The sequence below is a fragment of the Lissotriton vulgaris genome, chromosome 2_1 (genome assembly GCF_964263255.1).
Source record: "Lissotriton vulgaris chromosome 2_1, aLisVul1.2, whole genome shotgun sequence".
Lineage (NCBI taxonomy): Eukaryota > Metazoa > Chordata > Amphibia > Caudata > Salamandridae > Lissotriton > Lissotriton vulgaris.
In genome coordinates this window covers 701,298,371-701,324,218 of record NC_141687.1, presented here as the reverse complement: position 1 = coordinate 701,324,218, position 25,848 = coordinate 701,298,371, and the positions used below count along the sequence as shown (strand labels likewise).

General features: G+C 42.2%; 1 protein-coding gene across 1 annotated transcript in view; it reads right to left on the bottom strand.

The window, feature by feature from the left end:
* GALNT18 (polypeptide N-acetylgalactosaminyltransferase 18) overlaps positions 1–25,848 on the bottom strand; it is a 1,615,994-nt gene that overhangs the window by 1,005,400 nt on the left and 584,746 nt on the right. The window contains exon 2 of the mRNA XM_086955949.1: positions 6,552–6,744. Coding sequence (XP_086812075.1) covers positions 6,552–6,744 — 193 coding nt within the window. The remainder of the gene's footprint in view (positions 1–6,551; positions 6,745–25,848) is intronic.

Genomic DNA, 25,848 nt, shown 5'->3' with positions numbered 1-25,848 from the left:
GTAAGCCACTTGCAAACAGTAAGGTATCCCCAGGGGACCCCTTCATGAACGGATGCAAAAATATTTTTTAAGAGCAGGCAGTGGTCCCAGCGGTCCCAGGGACCACTGCCTGCCCTTAAAAATTGAAACAGAGGCCCATTTTCCTGTAAGGAAATCGGGCTGCATTTAAAAACAAAACTGCTTTATTTAAACAAGCATTTGTAATGCAATAGGTCTCACATTTAAGTGAGACCTATTGCATTGCAAATAGTAGGCATCACAGACATCGGGAGGGAGGGAAGGCAGAGGGGAGAAGGCACGGACAATGGAGGGAGGGCGGACAGGAAAAGGCCGGGACAGTGGGAGGAGGGATTCGTAGGTACGGACAACAGGAGGGACGGCAGGCGGTGGGGAGAAGGCACGGACAATAGGAGGGAGGGTTGTTAGAGATTGCAGGGATTTGTTAGCATGAGCTGAAAGCCATTTTGTACTTGGCAGCCATGTGCTTGCCATGTGCTGTTTCCATCTTCCAGAGCCTTGCTCGTGCTCAGAGATGCGTAGTTAGTAGAATGCACCTGCTCCTAGTATTGAACTGTCAGGCTATTCTTGCTGATGTAACTGTCCTCCCACTTTGTTGAGCAAGAAAATCTTGTATAGCCATATTAGTCATTTTGCATGCTTACATGTGCCAGGACCTCCCCTTGGTTTTATGCTGACTATGTAACCCTACGCATATATAAGGCTCCTGTTCTCTGTACTCCTCAGACTGCCTCATACAGTTCCTGAGGGTTCTGTGTGACGTAGTCTCCCTAAGCTGAGGATATTAAAATATCTATTTTAGATTAAAGCTTCTGTGCCAAACTCTTCTTTGTTGGTTTAAAACGACCAGGTGTATCAGTGAGACCCCTGAGAAGGTTTCTATTTTCTACAAATGGCACCTCAATGTGGACCTCATCAAGGAAGTGGCTATTCAAGGGAGTGATCTTGACAGGAGATAGGAATATTCAGAGGAGGACAGGACAGAACTCTACTAAGGAGGTACTCAGTGCACAGAGATGCTGAGGATTCTCTGTCTCTGCAGCCCAGTATATTTCTGGTCTTCCTGATTTTGATCCTCCACTCCTGACTGAGAACCTTTTTGGCATGAGTATTCTAAAAACGACTGTTAGGTCATTCAGAACTTGGCAGTGAGAGGTTGGAGATTTGTGCTTTGGAGATTTCAGTGAGAGGTTAGAGACTTGTGCTAAAATTTGAACGGCACATTATTTAAGTGCTACTTTGCGTATGGTATTGTATGGTATTGTATGTTATGCAATATTTTTGGCATGCCTGTTTCAAGCGCACATCAGAGAATGTGTTGCTTTTTGAAGGTAGCATAATGTGATGTGAATTGAATTAGCCGGCTCCTCTAGAGGGGATATCTAAATAGGTTTAGGTATAAAAACGTGTTTCTGACAAAGTAACCCATGGAATTAAAATATGTAAAAGGATCCTATTTAGCGCACTTTTATAAATGGAGATATGCAGAGCGATTTTTTTGGGGTGTTCTGAATGCCAAAACAAGTGAATTTGTTGTATTTTAGCTTCTTCAAAATGGAACAGGCTGTTTTTTGTGCAGTCTTTTTGGGCTACTATTGAGAAGCTCTTCTTGTAAATATTACTGTCTGTGTTTTTTTTTGCTGTCATCATTCTGTTATGCAAAATGGCATTCAATTAATATTAAATAAAAATCCAGAATTAAATTATATAACATATGCTAAATAGCTACATGTTACTATTAAATTGACGGAGTTTGACACTATACATGTGTGCAAATGGCTAAAGATAAAATTAGAATTCACATTCAATAAGAATAAAATAGGCCTAAAAAATAAAATTGTGTATTTTGTAATGATTATGACTAACATATAAAATGTTACAGCATTTTCCTTAGATACATTGTATTAGATATTAAAAGGCATTTCACGTCATCTGAGTAAATTGGTTGTTGCTGAACTAAACACACGTGATAGACCGATACATTGAAATGCCTCAGCTTTAAATAGACTGTCACCTTGCTTACATTTCAACACTAAAAAAGAAGCTTTCCAACAGCTGTGTTTTAACTGTCACTGAGAAGCAGCTGTCTTTTAGACTGTAGGCCATGGAGGGAAAGGGATGCTGACTCAGCTAGGATTTTAAGCCAGTGTCAAACAGGTATAGAGGCTTGCACGCTTTTAAAAAGTTACAAAAAAATCTGTTTCATTATTTTGGATAACAGGGAAAAATTGATGGTAGGGATTTCCTTTCTTAAAGCCTTTTTACATAAGCACATCCAAGGTTCTGATGTTAAATAATGACTGTCCTTTAAAAAGTGGCACAGAATTTTCAGATTTCAAGTTAGGCTTCTGTGCTTAGGCTTATGAATAAATGCGTCTAAATATGACAGGCAAGGAACGAAGCTTGCTTTTCGTATGTGGAATTATCAAAATAATTGGTTTTATTAAAAAAATGTTATATGAAAAAAAGTTAATAAAAAGATGTGTATCAAATTCGTTTTTTAATCTTTATAAAGCTTAATAATCATACTATGACCTCCTAGCATTAAAATTAAATGTAAGCAGTGTTGTACCACAATATAAGGAAACTTGCATGTGAAATGTCACTCTGCGCAGGTGTACAAAACTCATTTTTATAAGGGTATACATTATATATTTCTGATGCCCCATCTCTGGAATGTGTAGGGAACATTCTGGGGTTGACTATTATGCAAAAACATTGTAGGATATTAATTTTTAAATGCCCCAAATATCAAAGTCGAAAATGGGTAAAATTCACTATTTAAAACAAATTCTGCCACTCAGAGCAACTGCCTTAGGCTTCAGTAACTGCACACATTTAAGTATAACACAAACAGATGACCTCTATACTGCTAGAAAAGTATACTGCACACTGCTTACAATTGAAAATAAATATAACAGAACAGCAGAAGTTATTCTCTTACCTCTAAACTGGCAAACAGGGGTATAGGTCTGCTTTCCTGCTCTCTGTCTCCAGGGTGACTTTGAATTAAGAGAACCTCATGGAAACCCTTGCACGCAAAATGGGACAGCTGCTAATGGGTTAAAGGTCGAGATCTACATCTTAGAAGCCTAGCGGGGCTCACAGCAGGTTTGCTTTGACATTTTTACCTCTCAAACTTTTTGAAAGACAAGATGGCAGCGCAGGGCACACATATGAATAAACGGCAAATATAATGGTATATGGGAACATTGATTAACAGATAGCTTTGCCATATATACAGAACTGATGCTTTTAGTTTGAAGATTACTGTACAAAAGCTGAGGCAATGACATTTAGTTTGAATGTATGTGCCCTCATGTTACAACTAGTATACTTTCTAAAGGGATTGGTGGTTGGTTATTCATTTTTTTCAGCTCACTCAAGTGTGCTATTTACCTCCTATACCTTTGTTTTTGCCCAGTTGCTACAAATAGGGGTTGATAGTGTTGACAGAAGTGAAACCTGTTTCAGGTTTCCTACTGTCAAAATGGGAGAAGGAGGCTGGCTCTTCTACAAATTAAGGATAGGCAAATGTATGTTTTCTCTCTCTTTTTCTCATTTTTTTTAGCCTGTCTAAGGTCTAAGCTGTCTGTGAAATAGCAATGAGACATTTAATTGGCTATTCAGCAATACTGTTTTAAACATTGTTAGCATTAATAAAATTAATAAAGTATATATGTTATGTTACTGCCAATCCTGTTTGATGAAATTATGAAAGGATGAGTAGTCGAGATTGCTGTTCCCTTATTTGACCTTTAAGGGGAACTAGTTGTGAGTAGTTTTTGTTCTAAAATTCTTAGGTGATAACACCATTATATATGTTATTCTCATGCTACATAGTTTTGCAAGGGCATTGCTAGTTTTTTATTAGCTAGTCTGTGTTAATAAACTGACAGACCTTATTGGAGCTGATGTTGAAAATCTATGAGTAAAAGTGTAGAACATTTCCTTTTTTCTTGAGGGTTTTCAGATTAGTACACAGGAATATACCAATGTAAGGATTTAGGGTATGTCTGTGCTGTTTTTCTCTTTTCCTCAGAATTTAGTAAATGAACACAGACTTCCTTGGCTACTTTGGATTGAGTGATGTATTACTCTTGTCAGTTCACAAAGAGTTCATTTTATACTTGCCAATAGGTCCAGGCTGTTGTTTTGTTTACTCTCACATAGATAAATGAAGTGGTTCTTGGATGCCTTGCTAATATACGGGGCGTCCCAAGTCTAGGAAGTATTCTGAGACTATCCTCTCTGTTGATAGATTATTTCTGTGCCTTGTCTAAAGACCTTTTGTTCTGTCCACCAATAGATATTTGCTGCCTTACAACCATTGCCAGAGGGTCCCGGACATCAGATTCAGCTTGGGGAGTCAGCACCAGTCCAGCTTCAAGCCAAAGTGAAGGTAACCAGCACAGGCGCTGCTGGCAACTAGGACCTCAATGAAGGCGGAAGCCCTGGGATGAATTGTGTACCCCTGCCACCGTCTTGGGCGAAAGACGGGGTCACAAATCAGAAAGGAGAAATCGTGGATCAAGTTTTTAATGCCTAGCTGAGAGTCACTGACCAACCAGAATGGCAAGGAGGCTTTACTTGAGGTGACCCCTTTTGAAATAAGGGTTGCTTCAGAGATCCTAGCATCAGGCCTCTGAATCCTGGTCCCAAAGTGAATGCAAGTATGCACCTTTGTTTGTTGATCAAGAGGTGCCTGGGCACACTGGATGCAATGTGTGGCCCCAGCAAAGAGCAGTGCGCCAATAGAGTAATATAGGAGTTAGGGATGGACTTGAGTTTAGGGTACAGGTGATGTGTCTCTGGTGCCTGTTCGGTTTAAGTGAAGAAAACTGGTGCACTGCCTGAGACACTGGACAGGATCGCTGAGAGCATTTGCCCTGGTGGGTGACTGCCCTATGCTAAAAGAAGAGACTTTTCCCTTGAAACTGGGCCATGATTCTTGAGTTGCGAGTTGTGCAGCTCCACCGTGGAAGCAACAAGAGCCTGACTGTGAGGCTCAAACGGACACAAGGAGAAGACTCCCCTCTGGCTGGTTGCACAGTGGCTTCAATTTCCCCAAGGACTTATTTTTCGTCAATAATGTACCCCTTTGGTTGTCCTGTTTTTTGAGGAGGAGCAGCCCTTACAGCTCTTTGTCCTAATTCCTATGGCCCTGTGTGGTCCTCCTGGTCCCTTGGAGCCAGGATGGATTGTTTTTGTAATAATCTGTATAGCTGCTTTCATAATTGCATTATTTTTGTTCATTCTGTATGAAAAAAGTTTTTCTGAGCAATTGAAAAATGTGACTTTTCCCTTTCCTTGAATGTATTAAGGAAAATGTTTTTATTAGATATGTGCTGTTGGCTATTCTGAAATTGAAATGGAGGTCACTGAAATGCATAGGAGCTCGGAAAATGTTTTTACTAGATGGTTCTAGGATTTTCTTAAGACTAGAAAAATGATAATTCTGTTTGTGATAATTGTCATTACTCTCTCCTGCTATCTGTATGTTAATTAATTACGACCCAATGCTCTGTTCCCTTTGTATTCCTCGACTTCTGTAATTCATATGGACGCCCTACACCATGTCAATTTTGGCACAGGTCTCCACGACCCATATCTCACTGACAGACTTTCAACTGATTGGAGGACCAATAAAGGGTGAGTTCTCCACACTACAACGGCTGCAGGGGCCAACATTATGCCCCTGGTTAAATCATTTGCCTCTTTTTACTGACTAACATTTTCTCGCTGTTATCTTGTGAAAGTATACATTACACCCTACATAACAAAATACTATAGAAATCCCAACTTTGTACTGTGGTAAGAGCTAATTAATATGCCAAATTCATAAATGCTATACAAAAGTTCAAAGAAATAAGAGTTCAGATGCTTCAATCAGAAAGAGCATTTCCTCTGCAAAGCTACTTCAATAATTTGATGACCCAGAAAAACATAACAATGTTTCAACTGTTTTTTTTTGTTGCTCCCATAAGGTTTATTACATGGCGTTCCTACATTTCAAACAACTTTATGGATTTTATGTAATTCATCAAGAATCCCACAAGTGACCTATTGAGTACATCCGGGATATTTTTCCAGCAGTACTGACATACAGAACTCTTACACAATCAGGATTTGCACAAGAATACTTAGGTAATATGAACATTTTATAAAAATGTGCATTTACTTTTTTGGCTTTTTCTCAGGAATCCCTTCACCTAAACTTGCTCTAAATGTGACACTGCTCCATGACCATTTCCGCTGACCTATGCCCTTGACAGTAAAGTTGTGAGCATGTCCGTGTTGCCACACAACACGCAGTGGGTATGCGGATGCTCACAAACTCATTTGCAATAGTTTATTTACTTTTGCAGGGGAAAACTCCAAGGAAGAACAACAATATTTTGCCAAGATCCTAAACTTGCTAAAGTACAATGTCAACCATAATTACAGATAATCTTCAGGTCTCCCTAAAGTCATGATGAAGTTGCATAATGGCTTGTTAAAAAGGGATGTAGTGTTTGGCTGTGAGTACATACCCGTTAGGCCTGAGATCTGGCAGCGATCTATCCATTGGTAAGCGATCACTCAGGTAAGCATTATATCCATAATACTGAAATTGTTTCAGGGCAATTCTTCTGTTCTCAGGGCTGAGATCCTGACCCCAGTGTGCAAATAGAGAGGAATCGGTGAAAGCCTCAGCAGCATTTTCTTCGAGCTTAGGAGGGGCTTCTGAAAAAAAGAAAATCAAACACATCCTTTTACAAATTACAGAAAATTGTCTGACTAAACATTGCAAAATGAATAATAAAATTAAAAATAACAATGAATATATAACATTAAGAAAGCGAAAATAACACTATTGATGCATCCAATGTCAGCAATGTTTTAAAACAATATCAGCATTTGTAAAAATAATGTTTTACTGCAGGAATATGGAAACAAATCTTGTAAATTAGCTAGCCAGTAGTCCATTGTTGTCTTGTAAAATTTGTATTTTAATTGTGATATATAAATATATATATATATTTTAATAGTGTGGGACTAGTCTGAAGAACAGTGAAGCACTTTATTTAGAACAAGGTGTGTGTTTTTTTCGCAAAAAATGCAAGCTCCAAATGATTGAAGGATGTTTAGGAAAGCTAAGGGGTAAAACATACGAATAGGTGAAAACTGAACCAACAGAGAGCAGGGGCAGCTGGTATTAAGGGGCATGGGGGGGGGGGAACTAAAGGGAAAGAATGAACAGTGCACCATGGAGCAGTTTTAGAAGTGCAGGTGCTCACTGCTTGGTGCTCCCCTGTGAAACTGTTTCACAGGGAACACCAAGCAGGAGGCACTTCTTAAACTAAAACTATATAAAATGAAAATCTTTTTTGTGTGCTCAACTCCAAGAGTCTTCCTGCGCATGTGTAAAGTTGTTATTCCTCGCCCTCGAGGCACACGTGAGGAGGAGAGTGAGTGGTGACATCAACCTTGTGGGGGTGGCCGCATAAAGCATCAGTAAATGAATTTCAGATGGGGCTCTAATGAATTAGCCCAGGGCGTGGGCAGTGGAGCGCCATTCAGGATAATGGGAAGGGGCAGGGCTGGAGCACAGTGCAGGAGGTGGTAACAATTGCAGCACTCTTTTAGCCTCCGTAAATTAGGTTTCCTAATAGGGTAAAGCCGAGGCGAACTTAGGGGAGTGGCTATGCAATTTGGCAGCTCCTATCATCCGGGCACAGTTGGTGGAAAAGAAAGGCACCTGCTGCAGTGGTTCAATCGAGCGTGCAGCAGATTGGTTTACTTTTATCAAGTTACAGAGAGCTGAATTGGGGTTCGGGCTGCCATTAATGATAACAAATGTACGGTGGAGTGGAATCCGCGGTAAGAAGCACTGTGCTAATATTTATTTTATTTTTATTTATTTGCGTGTTTGTATCGCGCTAGGATCACGTCCCGAAGGAGTATCTCCGCGCCTTTGGCAGCCTTATTGCAAATAAACAGTACTGGCAGTGTAACATATTAATTTTGAAATAAAAAGGTTTTTAGCTGTCTCCTAAAGGGGAAGTGCTCCTTACAGAGTCTCAAGGAAAGTGGGAGGGTATTCCACAGCATTGGACCAGCAATGGAAAGTGCTCTATCGCCTTGTCTTGCCTTTTTTGCTCTAGGTACCCGCAGCAGAGCCTGTTCGCTAGATCTCAGGGAATGCGAGGGTACATAGAGAGAGAATTTATTAGACAAGTACATGGGGCCTTTCCTCTGAAGACACTTGTGTATGATACAACAGGCCTTGAACTTCACCCTCTGTTTGATGGAAAGCCAATGCAAAGTGGTCAAAAGGGGTTTGGAGGGGGTGTGGGGGGCCGGTTTAGAACAAGGCGAGCCGCGGTGTTTTGAACTACCTGCAATCTAGAGATTACTCCCTCGTTAGCTGAAAGAAGTAACCCATTGCAGTAGTCTAAGCGACTCAACACTAAGGCCTGTACTAAGGTTTTCCTGGTTGAGTCAGGAAGCAGAGGGAATACTTTCCGCAACATCCCAATGATGTGGAAACAGGACCCCACCACTTGATTGGCATGTTGCTTGAGAGAAAGTTCCTGGTCTAGACGAACACCGAGATTCTTAACCACCTGCTTGGGCTCAGCGACTGGGCCAAGATCTTGCGGCCACCAGTCGGGGGACCACAGGAGTTTGGCCTCACCGAACAGCATCACCTCCGTCTTTGCAACATTGCATTGCAGGAGGTTAGATGCCATCCAGTGGGCCTGTCCCTTTCTTCCCCACTTCGGGTGCAGTCAGCGAAGCGCCCAGAGGCTGCCCTCTTGGCGATTCTCACAGTCGCACAAGCTTTGTTCTCCGAGCTCTGCACCCTCCCAATGCAGAGAGAGGGTGCGGAGAGCGTGTGCTTTCCATGCGCCCCAAGAAAATGGACAACAAACAAACCCAAACTTCTAGCACAGCACGCACTGTGTTCTGAAGGACATAAAGAAGACAACACACAATGAGGTAGATCAGCATGCCCAGTATCACACAATTCCGTCAAGGAAACAGCTGGAGTGAAATCCAGGTTGGTGGACACAAACGTGTATAATTTGGGCATTAGAGCGCGGCCTCCCCTTCCTCGTTAAGATGATGATCAGTTCATTATAAACATAAACGGGCACGTGAGAGGTGACCCCAGGACCACTAAACTAAGGGCATAACCCCACAAATAACACCCGACACGAATCAGAGGAGCATCGTTGTGCACAGTACATCATATTTTATTTGTTGGTTCACGAACTTCCATCTTGCCTTTTTCAAAAGCATTTCTCATAGTGGTATAGCTTTTAAAGAGTTAAGTAATGCAGATAGAGCTAAAACCTAGCAGAATTATTCAAATAAATCCTGTAAGTCCAGAGAGGTAATAAGCATAGGAGTCTTCCTGCTTGATTATTTGTGGTGCCCCGAGATCACAAGCCTTAGCGGATCATAAAAGAGGTTAGCCAATGTATTTATTGATATTTGCTGCACCGGGCGGTATTGCATTCTTTGATTAGGAGGAGTCATATGAGAACATTTGTGTGCAGAAGGTGTAGGGAAGGGAGGTGCAGGGGTGAAACTTAATTAGGGGAGAAATAGGGAAAACCGAGACACTGACAGTAATGGAATCTTAAGCACCAGAACACGGATTGTGGGGAGGGATACATCTGATACACTCCCTGCTGCGTGTCTCTAAACTTTTAATTTCCTCTCACTGTAGGAACGGATGCTACTTCATGTGCACTTTTCCACTTAGGACTGCTCACACTGCACTGGTCTGGACTGGATGTGTAGGGAGAGAGGTGGGTGGAGGAAGATGTAGGAGCAGTTGGTTGTTCTGGGTATATTTTAAAAAGGACAGATGGACTACTGTTGTGATACTATATATACGCACATCCTGCACCTCACTTGCTGCATGTCTGCAAACCTTTATCCTGTCACTGTGGACTCCCTGCACCACCCTCATCAGAACTGGGCATATTTGGAGATGGTTGCCAGTGGGCACCCCTGACCCACTGGCAAATAATTTAGGGTACCAGGACTCTTTAAGTACCTCCTATGTGCGATAGGCCCCTTGTCTTCATGATGGATTGCGCACTTGTCACTCTCTTCCAGACACCCTCATATTGTTGTCTAACACTAAAGCAGTAGCAGATTTTCCGTCAATACACTGACACTACGACAGAAAGTGCACGCCTCACCACTTTCAAATGTTACCAGCCACCACTGACAGAGAGGATAATTGGAGGAAGGTTATGTGGCGAAAAAGTAGAGGCCAGAGAAAGAAAGTCATTTCCCTATGCAGTCCATTGAATAGGCTTTGCTACACTATTCATATTTTTATGTTATACATCCTGCATTTGGTCTCCATTTTAATAAGCACTGCTCTATCAAACATGTTTTAGATTAAAGTTTTTATATTCCAACCATCGTAAAAATGTGTAGTCTTTCAAAATATCTAAACCCCATCAATCTTCAGTGGGTAGTGAGCCCTGCCCCCCCCCCCCCCTTATTCCGGTTGTTTGCTGCATCACTTTCAGCCATTCAGCTAGGGTTCCCAGGTGTAAAAGCAACATTGGAGCAATTTATTTTAAGAAAATGACAAACTGCATAAAATTGTTTCCACAACTTAGCATTTTATGATTTTAAGTGTCAAACTCGTATTTGGAGATATATTCAATGTCTTTGCTCTCTAGATACGCAAAAGGAAATATTACAAACTGCATGTGATGTGCAAATAGAAAAGCCCTCTAATTCTAGCCCCACCCCATGATAAGCAAGGTGAAGCCACTGATATTTCTGTTTTCATTGATTTTGTGTTAAAGCACTTGCATAAAGTTATAAGAAGGAGCACACCAAACTAGGATCATCGATCTTACGGCTCTACCTGATGGTTCTCTGTCACAGTATTAAAAGCAAATTCCCGGTAATTCCTTTTTAATAATGGGAAATTTTAAATAGTGGGGCTTAACACTATTATTAGCCCCGATGCGGACGCGTAGCAAGGGTGTCCTGAGCCCTAATGCAAGCAACAACAAAAAAACTGAAAAAATGTGGGTGCACACACATTCCAGGCTGGCATTAAAAGAAGCCCATAGTTGTAAATGTGTTTGTATTTATATAGCGCCTTCTACCCAGAGGTCTCATAGCGCTGTATTCATACCACTGTGGAACCCTTCCTGGCTTTCCTGTGCGATGTCCACTCCTGGGCACCCCCAAGGTGAAGCCAGGAATCCAAGCGCTTGTGGGGCTGTTGTGGAGACTAAGCAAGCTATTGCCCAGAGTCACAGAGTGGGACCCATGATTAGACTAGGCACCGAGACGAGAATTATCAGGTCCAGGGAGATTGAGTCCAAGAACCGCCAAGGGGGGAATTGAACCCTGGTCCCTGGCCAGACTTCTGCATCAGGGTCTGCCGCTCTAACCATTGAGCCACACTTCTGTAATTATTGGGCTGCTGGAACCTCTATTCACCAGAGGCTTTGGAACTACTACACCAAAGACACCTAGACTGTTACCTCTGGGTCTCTGCATTTCTTATTTTACCCGTCTTTTTTATCTCCTCCCTATTTCCATCCCTCTCTCCTCTCATTTTCATTTCCTTTAACTCTCTCTCCTCCATGCCTTTCGATTCTTTCTCGGCACCCCCAACTCTCGTTCTTATCTCCTTCCCTTTCTCACCTTTTTTTCTTTTTTGTTCTCCTTTACCCCCCTCTTCCTTTCTCCCTACTTCTCTCTTATCTTATGCTCTTCTTCTGTCTTATCTTTCTACCTCCTACCACTCTCCCCCAACCTCCACTTGATCATTCTGTCTTGCTGTCTACCCGCTTACTCCCTTTCTTCTTCACGTTCAATGCTTCAGCTCACTTTTCTCTTTCTTGCTCATCTCATTACTTCCGAGCTCTCTACAATCCTTATGTCTGCCCTTTCTCTTCCCTATTCGATTTTTACTTGTTCTTATTTTTTTCTCTATCTCTAGTCCTTAACTTTTTACCTTTTCTCTCACGTTTTACTTTCACTGTTCCCTTTCACCATCTTTTCTCTTAGTTCTCCAGTTCTCTCTATCTCGTCTTTCGTGTTCTTCTTCTGTCATCTCCTTACCTCGTTTTCTTTTCTACTTCTTTCTCTCTCTTCTCGCTCCATTTTGACTTTACTTTCTCTCTCTACACTAAATCTCCCATCTTTTCTTCTCTTTCTCCTCCGTATCCTGTTGTTCTGCATCCCTTCCATGGCTTTCTTTCAATTATGTGCACTTCCTACCTTTTGTCAATTTCTCTCTTCCTTTCTCTTTTTTTTGTTCCCTATCCTTCCTATCATCTTTCTCATTTTCTCTCTTCTGCACTTTGGAATTGCTGTGCTGTTCACCCCACAGAGCCCCAGCTGTGCCCCTTAATTGATCCACTAGCAAGTGTAAACAGATCCTGGCACTAGGTAAGCAGTAATTAAATAAAAACATACAGCTGACCTGTTTAATGAACTGCAGCTGATGTAAGGCATGGTGGCCTGTCACACAGCCCTGGTGACACTGCACCGGGTGCATCATTGATAGCTACGCCCCTTCCACAATAAAGTAATATTGTGCATTATTTCATCGCACTCAAGGGATGGGGGATAAGTTATACAGCAGGTAGTTCAGGGAGAATTCGGCAACGCCCACCAACTAATTGTGTTTTGTCAGTATTCTCAGATTATTCTTATATATCTTCTCACTCGCGAAACGGAAAAGGATTTACTCATGCCAGTGGTCGAAGTCAATCATTTTCCGTATTTAGAACCGAAAATAAACACTCCCAAATTCAGTAGCGATATGGGAGACTGAAAAAAAGCAATTTTGGCATTGCACAAAGGCACCGTCATTTTACCAAGCATGCTGTACAGTGTGTACCACTGTTAAAAGTCTCTGCATCACAGGAAACAGGAAATCAGAAAGGTTTTCCAGAAGAATGCAGAAGAGCTGTAATTATCCTAGTTTTCCAGGCTTACTTCTGGCAAGCTTGTCAATAGATTTTCCTGTTTTTTATTAAAGCAGGCACATCTCTTTTACCTCTTTAGACCATTTGCTGCCACCCCTAGGCACGAGAGGATGAAGGGCCAAGAGAGAAAGGACCAGGAGGTGTGAAGACACTGGGATGTAAGTGAGGTCGGTAAGTGGTTCTTTCACTGATGATTCTCGTGTGAATATGTGTGTGAGCGTGTGAACAAGGAGGGCTTTCCTTGGGCATGTGTTTCTGTTTGCTTGTGTGTGTATGACCTTGAATGTCTGGAATGGAGGGGATGGGCAGAGGAGGGTTGAAGGATGCTCAGGGGTGCACCAGTGACTACTGAGACCTCACCACAATCAACACTGACTAGCCGCCGCTGAGAGCTTCAGTGGAATACTGGAGCAATGCCCAGCATCTGTTTTCCTTTCAATACAACCCAATGAAGTACCAGCGTAAAATTGAAGGCATCTTGTCATGAATGTAAGAAATAGCACACCCTACAGTCCTAGAGTTTTCATGCATGATGGACACGGATTCTGTTGCTATGTGGTTGGTTGTCCTATGATACAATTCCCAGAACCTTGGTGACAATAGGGAAAGGAGCACATATGGGGAGCTAGTGCTAACGCCATGTAGAAGTTACTGCTTGCAGTAGGATAAGAAAATATATTACATAATAGGAAAAAGATTTCTTCAACTTTTAAAATGAAGTTTAAAGCACTTTTTTTATTATGAAAGAAACACTGAAAGAGAAAATTCAGTTCGCTTCATGTATCTTACTGGACGCCACGTATAGATGAGGATTTTTGTTTACTAAAACGGGTAAATCCTTCAGAAGAAAATTGATGCTGTATTTTGACACTTCTTTCACGGTCTGTTTTCTCTGTATGAAACAGGAATTGAGCAATATCTAGTTGCTCGATTCCCTATTACAAAAGCAGCAAAAATGGATCATAGGAGAACAGAACAAACATTTGCAATGCAATAGGTCTCGCATTTACGAGGGGTTGAGCTATTGGGATTGCAATAGCTTAAACTCACGCAAATGCGAGACCTACTGCCTTGCAAATTACTAGCACCCATGCAGCGCTTCCACATTCATGGAGGTCGTGCCCCTTTCTTTAGACAAGCCACATCTAAAGAAAGGGGCGTGGCCCACATTAAAGTGAAACCACAGCAAGGGGTGCTTTGACCAAAAAAAGCATTCGTTTGTAAAGTTGAGAAACAGATTATTTTTTTGAAAAGCGCCCATTGCACGCTTTCACTTAAATAGCAGCAGCGCACCTTTCTTTAAATAGGGATTCTCTAAAGAAAAGGGTGTGGCCTCCATGAATGTGAAAGCGCTGCATGAGCGCTATTGAACAAAAAATACAAAAATATGTAAGCACAGCCGCTATACTTAAAGCGGACCGCACTAACAAAACTAAAGAAAGAAAGAAACGCGGCCACTATAGTTGAAGCGGACCGCCATTAGTATATACAATAAAAGTGGGCGACGTGCTGTGACGTAGTGGGTGGTATGGGGCAAATCATTAAACAAAATAGTGCTTAAAGTGAAGATAAAGCAGACCGTGTAACAAGACAAGTATAAGGTCCAGTCGTTATGGGAAGTAACAAATGCAGACAAGGTGGTATCAAGAGGGACTCACAAGCCTAATTATGACTCGGAAGCCAGCGTTTACAAAGGACAATCACACAAGCGATTTAAAAATATGGGCAGGGAGTGGGCGGGGCTTTAAAGTCATACTCCAATACTGCATGCTGCACAGCCCGGGCTCGACCTAAAAAGGACGCCTTGGATGTCTTCTGTGGAAAAAAAGTAAGGCTGGACTAAGTGTGAAGCTCCAAATCATCAATATAAGGGCTCAGCAGGGGGTGTAAAAGCCACACCACCTTAGGAGTTAATTTTCCAGTACATGTAAACACAGGCAGACCTTTTGTATTTGCCAATGCCTGCTCATGATGTCATAAAGGTGGGAGTGGCATTGAGCTTGCTCTAATGGGAGACCAGAGAACGAGGTACAGGCATTTCTTGGATGTCAGTGATATAAACTAGTCAAACAAGAGCGTTGGTTTGTTAGCCTTCTTTAAACTAACCGCGTTGTTGCATTCGGCAATTCATGGCTTCCATGGCCATCTGCTTTAAGAAAAGAAGCCAATCCAGTCTGACAGGGCACCTGGACCTTGCTTATGCTACATCTCTGGGTCTGAGCAAAACATAGGCATTTGTGCAGTTTAGCGAAACCAACAAGTAAGCGGCCAGAAAATGAGTTCCCCATATATTTGTTTCTTCATTCTTTCCCTGCGTTCAAGGCTGCTGTGAAAGCCTATATTGAGAGACAACAAGGCTGGAACTGTACATCGGCACCCCTCCCCAGCCCCTACCCCTCTTCGTTCTTACAGAATGCAAATCGCCCTTTTCTAAACGTACTGGCTCAGTAAAGCATTTCTGTTCGAGAAGCTCCTGCCTGCTTCTAGGAACTTATAGTGCTGCCTGTGGCCCCGGCGCGCTGTGTGGGGATGGGATCATCACATACAAATGGGTCAGTGCAACTGATGTTTGCAGCCTGGCACTTTTCCATAGTGAAAGTGGACGTACAGCCAGTTAAGACTGGACAAAACTAGTGGGACTTGCTGCATGCAAGTGGTAATTAGGCACATGTTTTTGCAAGCAGGGACTTTGGGTCGTGACAACAAAGCATGTGCCATGCCCGGAGCTACGCGTGCTCAAGTGCTAGCCAGTTAAGTTTAAGGAAAACAAAGGTCCTAAGCTTAAGCAAAATCATACAGTAATATTATATAGACCACAATAGGCTACTATATATTTCTCTTCCTTGTCCAGCCGGACAGGGAATGTATTAATCAAGTCAATTATTAAAGGTTCAAATACATTTGGCAACAAAACATTTCATTGCAGTAAGGCACAGTCCTGTACCGTACTGAAAAGGTAAGTGAAAAGATAGGAGGAAAGGTAGTAGAGGGAAAAGTGTTTCAGGCAAGGAGAGTGAGCAATCAGGGCACTGTTTTGAATCAATATTATCAGTGTTTCCTGGCGTAACACATACACACATTAATGTACATTGGTTAAACGTATGTCTACTCAAAGGAGTCGACGTTTCGATCCCGTGCTAAAGTTATAAAGGGATCATCTTCAGGACTTTGAAAATTAGTTTGCCTGCTTTGAATAATATGTACGCCTCAGCCGAGGTTGAGGGCGTGGGGAGTAGGGCGTAAACGATCGATACACGCTAAGTGCTGTTATGGCTCCCTTGGCTCGGTTCCTGAGGGCGCAGAGTTTGTCACGCAGATGCGTAGGCTCATTAAAGTAGAGGCATGTCGGGGTATCCGTGGTATGATGGTTATGGGGGAAACGTGGGCTAGATGACCATCGTTGTACCGCGGTCGATTAAGTTCAAAGATCCGCGAGGGTTAGAACGATGTCTGATACGAGCGGACCACTGATCGGGTCCAATTACGCGCTTGATTTGGAGCATCCTCCAAATCAAGCGCGTAATCGGGATCTTTGAACATAATCGACCATGGTACAACGAGGGTCATCTAGCCCACGTTGCCCCCATAACCATCATACCACGGATACCCCGACATGCCTCTACTTTAATGAGCGGGTCGAATTACTTGGTAACTTTTTGACATCAATTAGGGTCTCATTTTGTTTTTGTTTTATTAACTTTCATTACCTAGATGATTTTAGAATTTATTCAACCATACCCTTTAATTAGAGCATGGGTTTAATACTAAAATTCAAAAGAAATGTAAGGTTATAAGTCATTTAAATGGAAAAAAAACAAAAGAATGTGGTGATAATATGAGACATTTCAGTCATGTTACAACAAAATGGATGTCAGCACATTGCTTCGTTGTGGATGTGTTTTTTCAAAACTTTATCTGTGCCTGCCGAGTAGTCCAATCAATCCGGACTGAACCTCAAGTCGTGAAGCTACAGACAGCAACACATGAAGTTGGATTTACAGCATTAGGCGCCAAAACTTCCTTGGTGATTATAGTGCTAAACCTTCGTTGGCAAGGTCGCCTTTTCATCTTTTCTGGGCCTGCATTCTTAAGATTAAGGTGTTAAGTTCTTTTGAGATACCTTTCTTCTTTCTCGACAACTATGACAAGCGACAGATCAAGGACTGGTTCCTTCCATTAGCTTCTCGTCTCAGTAAGTATGTACCATTTCCTAATCTGCCACAGCACTTTGTTCAAAGCTGAATCCTGGGATAAGCTTCATTTCCCTTCAAGGATGAAATGTACGCTGAGCCTTCAGTTAAATAATAAAGCGCCGCGGCGTGCCTGTCACCGCAGCGATGAAGGTGATTTTGGAGCAGGATGCAAATGGCATGATAAAACGCGATGGGCAGAGGGGAAATATTTGGAGCTACGATGAAAGCGTTATGCATAAATGCACACAAGCCAGGGGGGAAAAAACAGGCAGAAAGTGCAAGTGGTGGGGATCCACATAAACACAGCAACAGAAACAGAGGTATTCAAAGTGTTTTGCACTCAGCCTCCCTCCACCTCAAGCAGAATGTTTTGATGTTACCCTCCCACCCCCAACACCTTATGGCAAAAAATAGGGTAGTGGGATGGGTATGGATAATCGCAGGGGGTGGAGGTCGTGAGATCATTTCAGGAGTGCTTTTCTGTAGCTCATAATCCACACTAAATATGAGATTCATAAAAGAGCAAATGCATCAAACTAAAAAAAAGAAGAGGCTAAAATGACTACTACTTGTAAAATGGGGTTCTAGGAGCCGCTTGCACTCCTGGACCCCAATGCAACTGCAGCTGCTGGACTAATGATAGTGGTGGCTCTAAGAAGCAGGCTATCTCCTCTTCTTCTTTCACCCCTTCCAATCATGCCGGACTAACACTTCAATCATGAAATCTTCAGTTTGTCCATTTCCGATACAAATTATCCTGCTCATGTTGCCGATCTTTTCACCCCAGGGAACCTCTGCCCTAATGCTAGGATAGATAGTCAGCCCACATGCCCCCTTTTCAAAGTAAGAAATGGGTAAGGAGTGCCTCCAAGGGAGTTTGTTCCAAAATATTTCAATGTTTTTTAAGAATATTTCTATGAAGGACAATTCAATGGTCCTGGTGGAGTTTAGTTTAGTCAATCATATGCATTCAGTTCACAAATGACTGTTCACACATAAATACATTAAACATAAAACAATGAACAAGGAAAACAATAACAAGAAGGTGTATATGCAAAATATTTGATTTTATCAAAAAATAAGTCACAAGGGATTTAAAATACAAATATATAAACAGGAATACAGGAAGAACAAAAGAATCTCAATTCACTCCTCTGTAGAACCTGAGCACACCTATCCAATATGTAAATATTATTAATTCTCATAGGATAAGGGTGAGGGTCGACGTTTCGGTCTCTTATGAATGTTTCTTTGAGACCATCTTCAGGACTGATCAATTAATATTTGTAAGGCCCTATTTTAAAATGAAACAGAATTATTTACAATTACAATTGGATCAAATCTTGTAATTGCATTGAACATTATACACCTTGAATTAACACGACATACAAGACATTAAACTAGACAATACATAGAATTATTCAACTAAAAAAACATTTTAGTATTCCTGTTTATACATTTGTATTTTAAATGAATTGTCCTTCATAGAAATATTCTTCAAAAACATTGAAATATTTTGGAACAAACTCCCTTGGAGGCACTGCTTACCCATTTCATACTTTTACCCAAGCCCCCAAGGGTATACTGGTTTGCTCACTGTGTGCACCCTTTTCAAAGTAAGGCATTCATGATTGGGATTCAGAGGCCCCCTCAGACTCTTGGGCCCCAGTGCCCCTGCATCTGCTTCACTAATTTTAGCTATTTATTGCTTTGCAAAGTAGGCTGTCTGCGCCATCCCACTCACTAACATCTCTCTGATGGCCTTAACAAGGTGTCTTCTTTTCATCAATGTTCTCCTCCCTTGGGGCAATGCTCTGAGGTCCAACACATCACTGACCCAGCAAGTATGCACTCATCCCCTAATGCAACAAAGGAAGGATAGTAACACAAATGTAATTCTGCAGCTTTACGAAGAAGGCTCTCTACTTCCCCAGCCAATCATTCCCAAGCTTGATGCCTAAAGCAGATTTTGTGCTAAAAAAACACATCTAGCCCCCTCCCTCCCATCCTGTTGCGTGGGTCCTGTTCTGCACTCAGCAAGGGTGATCTGGGCCCAAATGCCAGCGAGGAGAATGGGCCCTATGCCCACTTTTATAGTATGGAAGTGTGGAGAGGCTCCTATGATGTGAAGAGGGATAGGGAACAAAAAAGTAAACATGCCTTCTCACCAGGGTGCTTGCTTCCTAATAGAAACGTGAATGTGTCCAACTTGGTAATCACCAAATATAAATGCCTTGGAGCTAGTACACGCTTTAATTGTTGAAGTCACTTGTCGCTTCATGGTGAGAAATATTTATTCTTTTTTAACGGTAATATAAAAGTGGTATCCGCGGAGTTCTGAAATGCATCCTTTTAAGGGACACTTAAAAAATGGAACTAGATACAGTTGGATCACTTATTACAAAAGTGTGTATTTTTAAAGTACTTGTTTTATCTTTAACACTACATTTTTCCACAGCCTATTTTATACTGTGTAATACAATTTTAAAATATTGACATATTCACAGTGCATTCTGTCATAGGCCTTCTGGCTCTATAAATAAGCAAGTCACTATTCCTTGCTGCACCAATATGGATTTAATTCTGTCTCGCAGGTCACATACAGACATCTGTTTTGATCGCATTAACCAATTGAGGTTTCATAACTTAAAAGAATACATTTCCCATCCATTAGTTAGACTTGCATTTATTTTTCATTTAAAGTGTGTGCATGTTATTTTATATGCAATTAACTGAAGATACAAACTACAACAAAATGCTGAATATTTAGTTATTTTTAGCCAACTCTTTGGTCCAAACTGACTGCTCCCACCTCCATAGCAATCAACGTTACAGTCCGGAAACTTGCTTTTTTTGCACTTCAACTGCTGCATGTAAATGAAGACAGGAAGTGAGCCTTTTTTCTCCCTCCTCCAGGGGTACAGCCACAGACCCCAAAGGGCCCGCCCCCATTTTGAAGATCTAAGCACTAGAAGGACGGTGTCCATTCTTAAGTCTTTCGGGACACAGAAGGAGCATTAGTGTGAGCCCTTGCCCTGAATACAGCTGATAAAATATGGCATGAGACAAGGATCTGTGACTGAGCACCCTCTCTTCCACAGATGGTCAAGGAGTCTTCCTAACTGTCCTCCTATGGAGCGCTTAGCTTCTCTCCCAAGGAACAACAGTTGGCCTCCACCAGGTCAGGAACAAACTCAGCTCCTTTCCACAGAAAGTTCAGAGTTAATACCAGTGTTAGCGATTACGGAGGTAGATGACATGGTGATTGGTGACCACAGGGGTTTACGAAGTGGGGTCCGGTCATCTGAGTCGGTAATTTATGGGGTGGTTGATATTGAGTGATGATGTACAACCAGTAGACAGTTTAAATATTGGGGGTAAAATGTATGATGAAACAGAAAAGGACATTAGTATCTCTGGGATAGTTACAAGTGGTACTAAGTTTGGCTCCTGGAACATTGCAGGGCTCGAGTCCAGACTGTGTAACAGGGAATGGGTTGATTTCCTAAACCAAGGTGATGTTTGGACACTCCAGGAAACCTGGGCACTCCCAGCGGTGTTCCTTGCAGGTTATCTTAATTTTAGCAAACCAGCAACCAAAGGCAATAGAGGGCGCGCTATGGGAGGCCTGACTACCTGGGTTCGACAATATGAGGGTGTAAGAGCTGGGGAGGTATACATTTATAGCCCCGACATATTGACGGTAAGAATAAGATCTTCAAAAGGCCTCAATATTTTGTTGATTAACATCTATGTCAGGGGTACCCGGGGTGGAAGGGTTGTACCAACCCTCCACATCCTGGACAACTTCCTTTCCGGCACACAAGTAAATGGTTTTACGGTTGTAATGGGGGATTTCAACTCTTGTTTTGAACCCTTGAGTGTAGGTGATGATTTACTTACTGAGGCTGAGGATATGACCTGGGGGATTCCCCAGCTTGAGTTAGCTCCGATCAGGAAATGGACGCAAACTGCTACATTTATTAAAGGGTTGTGTCTGGACAAGGGTCTGCGTGCACTAAATGGCAGAGTGCGATCCGATAGGATAGGTAGACACACTTTTTGTAACGGCAGATTTAATAGCCGTATAGACTACATTTTGGTTGACGTTAAGATGTGGACCTCAGTAGAGGATATGATGGTCTCGCCCAGACCTGAAAGTGATCACGATCCGCTTGTGATGGAACTAAGGGATCACAGTTTCCTGGGGCTAGAGAGCTGTTGCCCGAATGTTGTTCAGAATGAAGTTGTCCTTAGTAATGACATGAGAAGGGTGCGGTGGCCAAAAGTCTCTGTTGATGTTGAGGTATGCAAGGAGATTAGAACTCTGGTTTTAAACTCCCTGGAAGAAATCCTTTGTTGTGAGTCTCAGGTTGATATTAATGCAAAAATCTCCAAGACCCATACCAATTTATTCTTAGAGTTAAAAAAACTCTTTGTTAAAACCATTTCTAAGCAGGGCAGGAGGTGAAAACAGAAAACGTTATCCTAGTTCGATGAGGACTGTCGTCGAACTCATGGGGATTTGTTTAAATCAATTAAGCTAAAAAACCTTAGCCTAATAAAGGATTGTAGGAAGGCTTACAAAAATGCAAGGCACAAAGCTAAGTCCAACTGGGATGAGGAACGGTGGGCGATGCTAACTGAAGCATGTAGCTCCTGGAACATGTGTCAGTTTTGGCACTTACTTAAATGGGGCAAATCGCAGGAAGACCGTCCAAGTCCCGCCTCGGTTGGTCAATCCCAGTGGGTATGTTTCTTTGAGGAACAATTTAAGAATTGTAGTAATACACAGGATTATATTCCAAATTTTATCTCTAGCCCCCCACTTAAATTTACAAGCTGTCAAGTTAAACATATTCTGAAAGCCATTTCTGGGGGCAAGGCACCCGGTCCGGATTGCATTCCTGCCGACCTATTCCAACAGGATCAGGACCTTTGGGCCCCCTACTTAGTCCAACTGGCAAATGCTTTAGCCTCAGGTGCTGAAGTCCCCGAATCTTGGTTTAGGGCAGAAATCCTGCCTATTTATAAGAAAGGCGATCGATCGGTTCCCTCCAACTACCGGCCGATCAGCCTAATTGATGCGGTCAAAAAAATCATAGCCCGCCTTGTTCTTGGCAGGATTCAAGAATGGGCTGATGAGTTTAACATTCTATCTCCACTCCAGGCTGGCTTTCGGCCACATGTGAGTACTCTGGACCAGGCCCTTCGGTTTACTCTTCTTTATTGGAAGACTGTTACTATAGGAAAAGAAAATCTTTATGCAGCTTTTGTGGACTTAAGGTCTGCATTTGACCTTGTCCCAAGGGCCAACTTGTGGGACTGTCTAGCGAAGCTGGGTATGCCAGCTCCTCTTCTACCCCTATTGGTTAACCTTCATGCCCACACATATGCCCAAGTACGGTGGGGTGAACCAGGGCAGGTAACAGAAAAATTTCCAGTTGCTAAAGGTGTAAGGCAAGGGTGCGTTTTAGCACCCACCCTATTCTAGTTGTATATAAATGGGGTTACTCAATATTTTACCAATCAGCCTACTGATGCCCCGACCCTGGCTGGATTTAAAATCCCACTCCTCATGTTCGCAGACAACACTCTTTTAATATCTAAGACCAGACAGGGCCTTCAGCAGGCTCTGTCAAGGTTTGAACTGTTTTGCTGTGAGCATGAGTTAGAGGTAAATGTATCTAAAACAAAATTTATGGTACTAAGAGGGCACTCTTCTATTACAGCTAGGGTTACTATGGGAGGTACACCTTTGGAACAGACTAAGGTGTTTACCTACCTCGGAGTTACGTTTAGTGAGACTCTTAGTTGGGCTCACCAGGTTAACCTAATGGCACTAAAGCATATGCAGATAGGAGGAGCCCTGCTTAAAGAACATAAAAGCTCCAGTTCTAGGCCCATGTCCCCCTTAATAAAAATTTATGGCATGAAAGTTTTACCATCTGTCTTGTACGGAGCAGAGCTTTGGGTTCATAGCAACCTTGATCCTTTGAAAGTTGCCCAAAATAAATTCCTAAGGCAGGCCATTGGCCTTCCACAATCTACACCTCGGCTTCCACTTTTGTATGATCTTGGGTGTCAGCCTGTGGAGGACATGGCTAGACTTTGCCCAATAGCATTCTGGCGTCGCCTCTGGACTACGCCCGAACTTCAGATGTATGCGAGAGCATGTTTAGAGGTTAGGGATCTTCCTGGTTCCTCCAACATTGGTTGGTTCAAGGTTCTAAGAACCACCCTATGTGCTATGGGATATGAGGAACTTTGGCTAAACCCTGTCACTGCTACCTTTCCCTCCAAGAAGGATCTAAAGCTTCAATATTGGGATTGGGTGGTGAATATAAGACACTCCGGACAGACAGAAACAAACCTCACTGGCACATTCCTTGCTATGAAAGACGTCTCCAGCTTTGAAGATTATTGGGATGTAATAACTAAGCCCCTGGACCGCAAACTGTTTCATCAATTTAGGTGTGGCTGCCTGCCTCTAAGGGAGTATAACAAACAGTGGGGTAAGGGTGGCCCGGGGCAGTGTCCTAGGTGCTCAGGACAGGATGAAAGTGTCGATCATTTCCTTTTTGTCTGCCCCCTGTATAATGCCCCTCGAGCTAAGTGGCTAAGACCAGTTTGTAGGAATCTGGGTATCCGTTCAGCAGCAGTTGCCAGAATATTATTAAAGTCTGACCCAACACCCTTAATTGTAACCGGAGTAGCGAAATATCTTGGTTGGGCCTGGACCCTCAGAACCAGATTTATTAACTTGTCTTAGGCTATAGCCCTCCTCTACAGAATTGCGATTAATTATGCACAATTGTGTCTCTGTAAAATTTGCTGAGTCCATTAAGGCTATTAGACTAAGGATTATGATTTAATTATCGAATAAAGACTTTTTAAAATAAAATAAATACCAGTGTTAGCCCCTTCCTTTTTGAGGAGCAGAAGTGCCAATGGCATAGTCATAGTTTGTGAGTTCTCTGATTAATGTATTTGTGGCAAAACATTGTCTCGTCCTTCTCGTTTCTGGGACTCTTTCCTCTAGAACACCCTTCCTCCTCGGTTGAAGCGGAGTCCTGAACTCCTGCCTTTCTGGATTCACATGCAAAACCAGTGATTAATTTCAGCCAGTGGTTGCTGCTGGGGGCCGCCAGGAACTCATTTTTGTGGATTGGCAACTATTTTTCTGCATTAAACATTCCCCAAGAGCAAGAGAGGGAAAAACACACAAATCCAAAAGGCAGAGAAGCTGTCACAAAGGGACAAAGCAGGAACCTGCAGGAGAGAGATAACGAGGGAGAGGATGTCTGGCAGTGGATTGCAGATGAATGATGTGTATTTCACACTACGCAGCCTTGATATGCAGCCCTGGCTTTGCACTGGCTGCTGCCTCTCAGCAGAGCTTTGGGCAATGGCACTTATTCTTTTACAAATTAAGCACTGTCAAAACTGCTTCTTTTCTCTATACCACCCGTAATGCCAACAGGGTTAGGGTACTGCTTGCTCCACTGACGTTTTCGTGCCAGGAAGCCATCTGGTGTGACTGCTCCTCTGTGAAAAACACAATAAATAAATAAATAGCCAAAGAGTCAAAGTATAAAACTAGAGTGTTTCCAGGTGGGGTCATGGAAAATATTCAACTAAGAAACAAGTAGTCAATCTAGTCAGTTGTGTTCCTATTGGACTGCCTTGTAAAAGCAGTCAGGGTGCAACTTAAAAAGGATCTTCTTTAAGTATCAGTTCTAACAAATGGTTTCAGTTACAAAATAAATAATGCATGCAGTCAGAAAAATAATTACTTGTGTTTATAAAGTGCTTCACACTACATTTCTGCAGTTTCTACGCACTGTTGGTAACAGGTGTTACTAATACCAGATTTAATGGCCCTCAATTAACTGACACCGGGAGTGCTGAGATTTGAGTACAAACCATTCACAGAACATTGCAGCAGAGAGATTTCTACTGACTAAGCCATCCATGCTGATAGGCAGAGCAATATCAATAAAAAGTCAGCTTGAGAAAAACCTCATAGTGAGCAGCTCACACTCGTGGATTTTTTATAGGAAAGCTTTTTTTAACATTAAGTAAATATGTCAAGGAGTTGTCTATTAATAACACTGCGAGGAGTGCACCAAATAGCTCAAAAATGGAGACAAATGGATTATTCACATTGAGAAAATGATCAATGTGCTGGATTTGGCCTTTTCTGCAGGCGCATCCCCACATTTTTTGCCTTCACCCTCCGGTTTTCTGAACCAGTGGGCTCTGTGTACTTTACCATGCTAATAAGTGCTATTGTGCTTGTGCTCTCGCCCTAAAACAAGGTGAAATTGGCTTACACCCAAATGGCACTTTTAATTTACTTTTAAGTTCCTAGTAAATTGGTACTACACGTATTCAGTGCCTGTAATTTAAATGCTAGAAGTGGGCCTGTAGTACTGATTGTGCCATCAACCTAAGTAGCCTCTCAAACATGTCTCAGCACTGCCAATTGCAGCCTGGGTGTGCAGTTGTAAACTATCATTTCGACCTCCCAAAAAATAAATATTTTTCCAGGCCTCATCCTTCCTTTTTAATACATATAAGTCACCCCTAAGTGAGGCCCTCACCAGCCCACAGGGCAGGGTGCAGTGTATTTAAAAAGTTGGGCATGAACTTTTAAGTTG